General features: G+C 40.1%; 1 protein-coding gene across 1 annotated transcript; it reads right to left on the bottom strand.

Annotated features, from left to right (window-relative positions):
* Positions 1–1,861: 1,861 nt before the first annotated feature.
* RFK (riboflavin kinase) lies at positions 1,862–10,916 on the bottom strand. Its single transcript, XM_006892001.1, has 4 exons — positions 10,814–10,916; positions 9,133–9,284; positions 4,491–4,593; positions 1,862–1,995 (listed from the first exon to the last, which is right to left on the bottom strand). Exons 1-4 carry the CDS (start codon positions 10,893–10,895, stop codon positions 1,862–1,864), a joined length of 471 nt encoding a protein of 156 aa, XP_006892063.1. The 5' UTR covers positions 10,896–10,916.
* Between the last annotated feature and the right edge of the window lie 296 nt (positions 10,917–11,212).

The following is an 11,212-nucleotide window of genomic DNA, read 5'->3' as shown; positions in this document are numbered from 1 at the left end:
CATTAGGTATTTAATAAATTGCAATATGACAATATAAAGCATAGAACTTCCATACTTAGGACAGCTTAATTAGCAACAAGCTATCAAATTAAAAAAAATATTTCATTTATATATTTGTTTTAAACTTTGCTTCCTAAATGTACTTAAAATTGAGGCTTCTTTCTTTCAAGTATTGAATTTCTAACATAAAATTACATTTTCTAAAAATCTTAACAACAAAAGCCATATAAACCACTCTACCACAAATTCATAAATAACAATTTAACTGAATTCTCCCTTTCTCAAACATCAACATTAAGACACTTCTGTATAGTTGGTAGTTTTATTAAAGGAAATTCTAATTCATTAATGCCAATTTAAAATGAGTCACCATTTTTGAAATTTCTTTCTATATAGTGTTCCTACTGCTTAAATCTGGTGCTAAACTACATCTGATACACTTTGGGCATGTTGCAAGCAGGGGCCAGTCCTTGGAGAGGGACATTATGCTCAGAAAGGTGGAGGGACAGAGCAGGAGGGGAAGAGCCTTGATGAGATGGATTGACTCAGTGTCTGGAGTAATGGGGGTAGGTGTGTCAGAGACAGTAAGGTTGGTTCAGGATAGAGCAGGGTTCAGAGTTGTTCATGGAGCCTCTATGACTCTCAAGTGACTCTACGGCATATAACAACAACAAAGTGAACAATGCAATGTACTATTTCAGGGGTTAAAGCAATCTATAATCTTAATTTATTAAATATCCAAAGAGTCAAAGTTCTACCAATGGAAATACAAGTCTAAAGGGGCCAAAATCATGTATTAGGAGAAAAGAAATGCACAGAATAATTATTTGACTGAATCAATTATTATTTACGCCTTCTCCAAGCTACAGGCACAATTTAAACTGGTATTAAATTACATTATTATAGTTGTATATGCTCAATGTTTAGCTTTGCTCAAGACCATAGAACTGCATTAAAAATAAATACTTTTCATATTGAAAATGGATGAAATGTAAGAGAAAAATACAATCTCTTATAAAGTACAGTTGTAAGATATTAAAAATCAACAAAAAGCTCTTCCCAACAATTGCTTAAAAGAAAAACAAATGCTGGATAGCTACTCTTAAAAAAGAAGAGATACATGTTATCCAAAAACAAGAATGAGACCTTGCAAATTTAAAAAGTATTAAGTTTTCTTTACCTTAAAAAAATAAATAAGTACACAGTAGGAATAGAGAGCTGATAACTCTTACTGACTGAATTTTACCAGAAAAATGGAAAGAATACAATGACTGGAACTCATGAAGGAAACAACTAATTAAAATGTAATTTACAAGTTTCCATGTCTATAACAAAATTTGCAAAAACACAGTATGTCAAGAACATAAAGGATGAATTTTCTCCTTTAGATTTATTAAAAAAAACCTATTAAACCTGTTTTAAAGTATGCCTTCCATTATGAAGCATGCTTGGACAACACAGAAGTATATATATGCTGGTATATGATGGAATTCTTTTTCTTATCAATGGCACATAATAACAACAACATCTCAAACAGGGGTCTCGCCTTTGTTACAACTAACTAATATTTTATTTCCCTCGTAAAAACATAAGATTTTACTGGTGGTGCATTTTTTAAAGATTAAAAAGCTCTCTTTAACATAATACTTGGAAGAGAACCTTCATTTTTTATTAATCTTTTTAGTACTGTGGCATGATGGGTTTAACAGCTTAAGTGCAATACAAGAACTAGATGGTATTTAAACTAATTCACAGCTACAGGAAAACGTTTGATTTGTAAAATGCAGCCATGATGACACGACATAGTTATGAACAGTTTAATACTAGAAGACAGTAAGAAGAATGAAAAATACGATGATTTTCAACAGTGACCATTCAGTATCTTGCTTTTAGAAACCTGGAAGAAATTATCTTCTCTGATTTTGACATGTTCTGGCAAATCTAGTCGTTTCTTAGCTTCCTCAATATCTCCTTGAATTGCGGAAATAAGTGACTCTGCAGAAAGAATATACAAAGTGACACAACTGAGTCAACAGCCTTAAGAAAAATATTAAATGACAGTCAAAAGTGAAAATCTTATGAGGATGATTAGAGTGAGTATAATTAAGTCCAACTTTCTATTATAAATAAATCCCTTTTAGGGACTATATATAATAAGGAACTCTAGTATGGCATTCAGCTGCTATCAAAAGGTCAGTACTTTGAAGATATCTATCTATCTATCTGGAGCTCTTTGGTGGTCTAGTGGTAAGGAGCTGTGCTGCAATCTCAAGGGCATGTAGTTCAAATCCTCTAGCTGTTCCATCTCTTCCCATGTGATTTACAGACTCTGAAAACCCACTAGAGGGTCAACTATGAGTTAAAACAATAGGATGCTCCGGTTCCGGCATGAGGTTGTTGTTAGGCAACTTCTAACTGATTTTAACTAAGAGCCACCCTATAAATAAAAGATGGAAACTTTGCTCTATCCTGTACCATCCTCATTCTTTCTGCCCCTCTCAAGTCCACTGCTGCAGCCGCTGCCATGTTAATCGCATTTCACTGAAGGTTTCTTCTCTTTAGCAGTGACCCTTTACCTTTCTCCTCATGATGTCTTCTTTCCAAGGATGGGGCCCTCCTGAAAACATACTCAAAGTCTGTGAGACGAGGTTTCACCATACTTGCCACCAAGGAGTACCCTGTGCAGGCTGGCTGCATCTCCTCCAACACAGATGTGTTCGTTCTTTGGCCATATAAGCAGTACTCTTCTCCAACACCACGATTCAAAAGCGTCGATTTTCACTGATTTCCTTATTCACTGCTTAACTTTCAGATGTGTATGAATTAACAGAAAACATCATATTTTGGCTGAGATTAGGTGAGAGATGATTAGGATGGCACAAGATAGGGCACAGTTCAGATCCATTGTTCATATGGTTACTCTGAGTCACAGTTAACTCGATGAAACCTTAGTATTTAAACTTGTATCTCTGCTACTGAGCATTTAAAAGGTCTAAAAACAGCAGATTTCCCAATGCAACAGATCTTGATTTTGACTGCTGTTACCATGAGTATTGATTCCAAAAAGTCTTTTTTCCCCCACCCCTTCCATATTTACATAAAAGTCAGTGGTACACACAAAAAAGTGCCTAATTTTTTTTCTCATAATTAACAAAATTGGAAGACATAAACTAATAGCCCTATCTATCCATCTCTGCATTTAAATTTGCTTTAAAAAAATGTTAAAACCTTTACAATAGACTCTGAATAGGCAACATCATGACAGATGAAGAAAAGATTAAAGTTGTCAATGATTTAACTTTTCTTAGATTCACAATCATCCTCCAAGGTAGAAATCAAAAGATATGTTGCATTGGGAAAACCTGCTGCCAGGGACCTCTCAAGAATACCAAAGACAAAATCACTTTATAGACTAAAGTGTGTGTCTAATCCAAACCATAGTCTTCTAAACTGACTACTATGCTCCTCTAAGTTAAGACAATGACTAAGGATGACAGAGGAAGACTTGATGCCTTTGAGCTGTGGTGTTGAAGAAGTATACTGAGTATCTCATGAACTGTCAAAAGAACCAACATGTCTGTCTTGGAGGAAGTGTAACCAGTGTTCCCTGGAGGCAAGGACAGTGAAACTCCATCACATATACTTTGGGCATGTTGTCAGTCCTTGGAAAGGTAGAGGGTCAGTGATGGAGCTGAAGACTCTCAACAAGATGGACTGACAAGTGACTTAATAGCGGGCTTAAGATCGTTAGGGATGGTTAGGATGGCACAAGATAGGGCAGCGTTCAGATCCATTGTTCACAGGGTCACTCTGAATCAGTCACCTTGATGGCACATAACACCACCACCACTATACTGACAAGTGAAAGCATTTATTTCAAACATTTTCTGGCATACTTTAAAGTATTTCCAAAGTATATATTATTTACCAGAGTATTCATTCTTGTTACTTAAAACATGAAAAAAAGTAAAGATTCCACTTACTGCTGGAGCAAAGCAGCACTACGTAAGGCGAAAGCAACACAAACTATAGGCTCTGAAGGTAGCTACCTGGACTCCATCACATACTGGTGTTGGGTAAATTACTTCTCTATGCGAATTTCCTCATCTACCTGATAGGACAAAACAGTTCCTATATCATGTATTTGTTCTAAAGACTAATCCAGTTAACTCATTTCTGCCAAGTCGAAAGCAACTCACAGCTGACCCTCCAGCAGGTTTTCAGAGGCTGTAAACGGAATGGGAGGTGACTGCGCATGTTTCTCCTACAGTGTGGTTGGCATATTTGAACAGGTAGAGAGGGGCCACTGTAGGGTTAGCTTGATTCCCTAGATTGAACCACCAGAGCTCCCTAATTTATGTAAAGCAATTAAAAACAAGGCTTGGCACATATTAAATATTCAAATTCTGTCCTGTCATCATTATTGATAGAAGTAGAGGCAGTTAATAGGCACAGTAGTAATATTGAGGAAGACTTGAATGAGAACTTACCCAAAGAATCGAAGTTCCTTTCTGGTCTCAGGTAGCCAACAATGGCCACATTGAGAATTTCCCCATAGAAGTCCTCTTTGAAGGTATGTATGATATGAGTTTCCTATAGTCAAGAAGAGTTACAAGGGGGAAAAAAGTTGAAAAGATGGGGGTAGATGGGAGAAAAAAACAACCTTAAGTTTTCTCTTACTCTCCTTTTCTGCTAACAGCTTGTTGTAAGGCTTGGCTTCACCCCTTTCCCTCTTCTCTCCAGGCCTCCTTTACCGCTTTTCTTTTTCTCTTTAACTCATGTGGTCTACCTTTCACTAGCTATGCCTCTGTCTTTATTACCTTAATAAATCTTCTTCACCGTGGCTTTTCTTTTTACCCTGTTGGAGAAGTTTTTTGATGTGCATAGGGATTTGATTCTTAGAAGGTCCCGTTCATCTATTTTATTCTCTCCTGGTTGCAGGATTTTCAAGATGTTCGGAAGACTGTTCATATTGTGGATTAGGCCTTCTAGAGTTCTTATAAGCTTTTCTCTGATTAAGTAATAGTCCTTGGTTTTACTACTGGTCCTTGGGACTGTGACCTTTACAAAGCTGACCTCCAGGCCCATCTTCCAAGAGGTCTATGGGTGGGTTTGAATGGTAAACCTTTCAGTTAGTTGAACACTTTAACTGTATAACCCACAAGCTCTGTAAAGATGTTTCTTCTTTCCAAATCTATCAAAAGATTCAGTGATCACCCAATCAAAATGCTACCAGGTTCTTAAACATTGAAACTCACAAATATAAAATTTATATGAAAATGTTGGAAGACCAGAACTACCCAAGACCTTCAACTAGTTTAAAATGGTTCAGTAAACACGATATATAGAGAGATATGTACTATACAACACCAAATCTGATGCCCTTGATCACTGTGATCTGATTTGGTAACACAAGATAGGTCAGGGTTCAGATTTGTTGTTCATAGGGTTGCTATGAATCATATTTGACTGGACAGCTCACAAGAAGAACAGGTAACAAGCAACTGTGCTATGCCCAAACATGGCAGCTGATTTTGTAATTCTGCATATGGGTCTCCAGAGCCCTGCCAGTAATTCAATCTCCTGTATCAGAATCCTAAAACTATGATGAGGGAGGATTACCGCGGAGAGCAACACTATTCAACACCACATAAGTGAGCCACCATCTTTATCTGTTTTCATCAAGTATCAAAATAACAACATCAGTGACCATTGTGAATCCTGAAAATTTCAAAACCTTAGAACTATTCAAGTACATCTAGAAAACAAGACTAGATGACCCATATCATCAAATATCAATACTCATTACCATTCTGACCCTATTATAAGATATGATGCTATTATAAGGAGCTCAGGTGGCCTAGAGGCAAGAAGCTGGCTGCAAGCAGCTGAAGCACCCTGAAAGCACGTGGTCTGAATCCACCAGCTCTTTGCAGAAAGATGGGCAATCTCTTCCCATGGGATTAACTGCCTCTAAAAACCCGCCAGAGGGTCAGCTGTGGGTCAGTTCCAACATGAATGTACACAACAATTCTAAGACTGTGACATTTATAAGAGACACAAATGGCCTGCACTTGATTCCTAATCTAAAGACTGGCAGTTCAAATCCAAGCAGCTGTGTCACAGAAGAAAAGCATGGCAATCTGTGCCTACAGATTACAGCCCTACGCAGGAAGAAGACCCTCTGCAGCAGTTCTAGTCTGTAACACAGGAGTCAGTCAATTCACACCAAGTTATTTGGTGTTGAGTTTATAAAACAAGAAATTTGACCTCATCTACAGACAGATCTAGAGCCTCTGGTGGCACAGTGTTAAATCAACTGGCTCCTGACTAACTGGCTTGCAATTTGAACTCATGAGACAAGAAAGTCTGCTTTATGATTTATGGCTATGGAAACCCTCTGGGACAATATTACTCTATCCTCCATGGTCACTGTGAGTTTCCCTTCAAGGGCAGTGTGGGTTGGGCCACTAAGCCTAATGTGGAGGCTGTTCACATGGGAAAGATTAACTGAAGGGGGCCTAGAGGATTGGGCTCAAGAGTCACATGATAGCAGTGCTATCAGCTCAGCTCAGGGAAGAGGAAGGGCTGGTGAGCAAGCAGCAGATCAATCTCAGTAAGCACTCCAGTGATCTTCCAGAAAGGTAACAATCGCTAGGGATGGAGACTTGGCATCGGTAGGTCTACGACACATCAAACTAGGCATCTCTTCTTATGGCTAATTCTCACCTCACTCTTTCCCCGTAATATATGTGACTACACATTTTATTATTTTTCATTAAGTTCTGAGTCTTTCCAGCAAATCATCAAATATGAGATGGTGGGGAGCCCCAAGTTTCTAGTCACCTTGTCTGAGGTGAGGGCTGAGAATGCAGTTAGTCCATCACACCTGCTATTCATAAGGTCGATAGGAGTTGTCAACTAGATTGCAAAAATTAAGAATTTTTGCTCTTCCAAAAGAAAAATTCAGAATTTAAAAAAATAATAGAAATTATGATACAGAGAGAAAATATATAGTTCCAGCAAAGGAACTGGATGTAAAATACACTAAAGATGTTTCTAAATCAGTAAGTCAGACAACTCACTCTTTGATAAAGGGCAAAAGCTTGAACAGGCATTTCATAAACATCTGTTGCTGGAAAATAAGGGCAAAAAGAAAAATCTGAAATATGAACCCCATTCTATTAACTTTTTCTTTCCCATCCAAAAAAAAAAAGTATTATTAATTCTTTTCCTTTTCATATTGCTTCTACCAGCACTTTGCGCTAACATTTTTCATTTTGTCTATGAACTCTTAAAAGAGAGTAACATGAAGATAAATGTCTAAGTGCTTTTTTTTTTCTTCCCCCCCCCAGTCTCTAGGCAACATAAACAAAATTTGTTTGGCTGAAGGAGTGACAGTTGGAACTCATATCCTAAGCACATTATGGCGTGTACTAACAAGAGTAACAGAGAAATGTCTATCTGTGTCTGACTATGCAAAGGCATTTGACTATGTGGACCACAACAAATTGTGGCTAATCTTGAGGAAAATGGGAATCCCCAGAACACTTGACTGTGCTTATGCGAAAACTATACTTGGATCAGGAAGTAGTTCTCAGAATGGAGCAAGGAAACACTGTATGGTTCAAAATCAGGAAAGAAGTGTGTGTCAGGGATGCATCCTGTCCCCATACCTTTTCAATCTACGTGCAGAACAAATTATTTGGGAAGTAAAGCTTTATGAGGAGGAGTGTGGCATCAGGAGGAAGACTCATCATCAACCTATGTTATGTCGATGACACAACATTTCTTGCTGAAACTGGAGAGGACTTGAAGTGCTTGCTGCCAAAGGTCAAAGACTGATGTATTGAAGGTCTTCAATATGGATTGAAGCTCAATATGAAGATGACAAAGATTCTCATCCCTGGGTCAATTGGTAGCACCATGATAGATGGAGAAAAGATTGAGGTTGTTTACAATTACAGCTTACTCAGCTCCACAATCAACACTCTTGGCACCAGAAGTCAGGAAATCAAAAGACAAATTACACTGGGAAAATCTGCTGTCAGGGACCTCTCCAGAGTACTGAAAAGCAATGATGTCAGGCTAGAGACCAAGGTGCGCCTGACCCAGGCCATGATCTTCACAATTACTTGCTATGTATCACAGAAGTGGGCAATGACTAAGGATAACAGAAGAAGAATCGATGCCTTTGAGTTGTGGTGCTGGAGAAGTCTTGAACAAACCACGGACTGCCAAGAAAACAAACAGGTCTGTGTTGGAGAGAATAAACCCAAGTCTCTCCTTGGAGACTAAGATTTTTAAGCTCTTTCTCACATAATTAGGGCACAAAACCAGGAGGGACTGACCCTTGGAGAAGGACATCATGCTTGGAAGGGTGGAGGGATACTGTAAAAGAGGAAGACCCTGTATAAGACAGATGTAGTAACTGGGGCAACAGGGGTAGTTGGGTCGTAACCAGTGAGGCTGGCTCAGGACAGGGGAGGCTTCATAGGAGCTGTACATGGGGTAGCTATGAGTTGTAGGCAACTTGATAGCACTTAACAACTAAAAAAAGCAGTAGCTAAAAACACTTCCACTTTGTAGGTGTAGCGGAGAGCAGGAAAATAAGGCAAAAGATTATACCCTCAAGGCTCTATTAAGATAAAACAAAGCAAATGAGCCCAAACCAACCAAGAAATACTGCATGTGAACAAAGCCTTGCCATTTTATCAGAAAACCACATCTTTGCAGTAAACACATCCTTAAAGGGTTACCAAATAACTAATGGTGAATAAATTACATTAACTAGAAAGTACAATTTTACAAAATAAGCTTCTAAATATGAACTACATTATAAACACCACAGAATAAATCTATGTGCACCTAAGAGTAAAAACCCCAAGTCTATTATGGACTCCAACTCAGAGTGATGATACAGGTCAGAACTGCCTGCCGTATAGGGTTTCTAAGGCAAACTTCAGGAGAACAAACTGCCACAACATTTTTCTTTATTCTAGAGTGGCTGGGGGATGTGAATCACTGACCATCTGGTTATTAGCCAAGCACTTTAATCACTGTGCCACTAGAACTCCTGCTGTGCCCCAAATTGACCTCATTTTAGAATGCAGAGGGAAACATAATTCTTACCATGGACTTTTTGGTATTCTTGTAGTAAGGATTCCAGCCTATGCTCACCACCATCTTATGGACAGCTCCACATCCAACACTGGCCCAGCCATAATAAATACCAGTGGATACATCAGTGGGAAGATTATCTACCACATGTTCAGGAAAGTTAGCTAAAGAACAAAAACAAATAGTTAAGAGATTTTTCTTTGTTTTCTAACATAACTACTGCTATTTACTAGGTCCAGCCAATTCGATTGCAATACATAGTAATACTAAGTACAACAGAATGAAGCACTGCCCTGCCTCCTACCATCCTCACAATAGTTTCTGTATGTGAGTCCATTATTGCAACCACTGTGTCAATCTATCTCCTTGAAGGTTTAGGTAATGCTGTACTGTACCAACCACGATGGCCTCTTCAAGAAACTGGTCCCTTCTGATAACATGTCCAAAGACATATTGGCACACATGGGTACAAATCTGGCTATATCCCAGTTGGTTTGTAAAATAAATTGACATAGATGAACACCTCCAGAACTGCATTTTATTGTTGTTGTTGAGATATGTCAATTTAGTATGCTGTCAATTTTTGTATCTAGGTTTTCAGGATTCAGGTTTTTTGCCAATGTCTTCAGTAAAGCTTGGACTATTTCCTTCAATATCACCACTTCTTGAACTTATTATGTTATTTCTAAAACTCAAATAAAAAGCTGTCACTAAACAGATCACCCATCCCATTTTTCTAGATACAACTTAATTCTCTTCAAATTGACAAGTTAACAAAGTACATTGACTATAGTGTCTGCCAAACCTAAATTTAAAAAACAAAAAAAACCCACCACAAAAAAACCCCAACCAAATAAAAAACCCCACAGTCAGGGTTAAGTGGCCTAGGTAAAGGGTTCGAGTTTACCAGCTGTTCCTTTGAGAAAAAGATGGGTAATCTCTCCTGTGATTTCCAGCCTCTGGAAACCTGCTGGTGGGTCACATGTGACTAGTTGCAACTGGACAACAAAGAGTTTAATTTTTGGGGGGTAAGATGAGAACGGCTGGGCTTTAGACGTGTGCTGTGCTTAAGTTACGTATCATTTAAAAAGATCATTTAATAAGTACATGCCTGAGCCCCTGACTGACTTAACAGGTAAAAGGGCAACCGTAGTATATATTTTGCTTTCCCCCAAAATAACCTCAAGGTGCAAGCCTGTAATCCATGTTACCAGGTTCTTCTGAAACAGGAATCCTAACTCTTGAGGCATTTTTATTTCCAAGGGAGAATTAAGCATATTTTCATTGCTTCATTACTAAAACTAATGAAGAGACCAAAAAAAGAGACACCCTTGTCTCTTCTGCAAGGCAATTTATGTGAATTAGCACGTGAATTCCATGTAATAATAAAACCTGTCAAGCACATTACATATCCCAATCCGTAAAATGCTTGTTATGCTTGGCACCTCTCTCTGGGGTGGGCAAAAAGGAGCGAGGAACCCTGAGTCTCGGGCACAGCTCCCTCCACCCTCCCGCTACCGCTGGTGGGCAGCGAGCTCACAGGCGAGGCAGGGACCAGCAGCCCCGCACACCGACCCCAGCCTCGGATCCAGGGGACCGGGACACGGGGTGGGGAAGGCGGCGCCACAACAGAACCAAGCCGGGACCCCGGACCACCCGCTCCCCCACCACCCGGGCACGCAGCGCCGCTCACCCGTGGGGATGCCCAGCTGCTTGGAGCCTCGGCCGAAGCCCCGCACCACCTCGCCGCGGCAGAAGTACGGCAGGTGCCTCATGACGCCGCCGGTTCGCGGCTCGGGCTGCGCGTCCGACGAAGCCGTCGAGGCAATGCCTGCACCCTGGGGACCAGCCGAGGACACGGACGGAGCTCGCCCGGCGTGTCGGCGGACCTCGGGTTGGTGGGGTCGGTCCTCGCACAGCCGACCCAGCAGAAGGAGCGGGGGAACTACTCAAATAGAATCTCCGTCCCCCCAGCAGCGGCGGCGGCGGCGGAAGTAACTCCGGCCGCCGGGCGACCAGCGTGGGGTGGACCCTGAGCTCACGGTAGCGTCACGGGGCGGAGCACACCGAAGGGCCAATGAACTCAGGCTAC

The sequence above is a fragment of the Elephantulus edwardii genome, unplaced genomic scaffold, assembly GCF_000299155.1.
Source record: "Elephantulus edwardii isolate Elephantulus edwardi_28Jun2011 unplaced genomic scaffold, EleEdw1.0 scaffold00108, whole genome shotgun sequence".
Lineage (NCBI taxonomy): Eukaryota > Metazoa > Chordata > Mammalia > Macroscelidea > Macroscelididae > Elephantulus > Elephantulus edwardii.
Note: the sequence above shows the minus strand (reverse complement) of the source record. Positions and strands in the feature narration are given on the sequence as shown.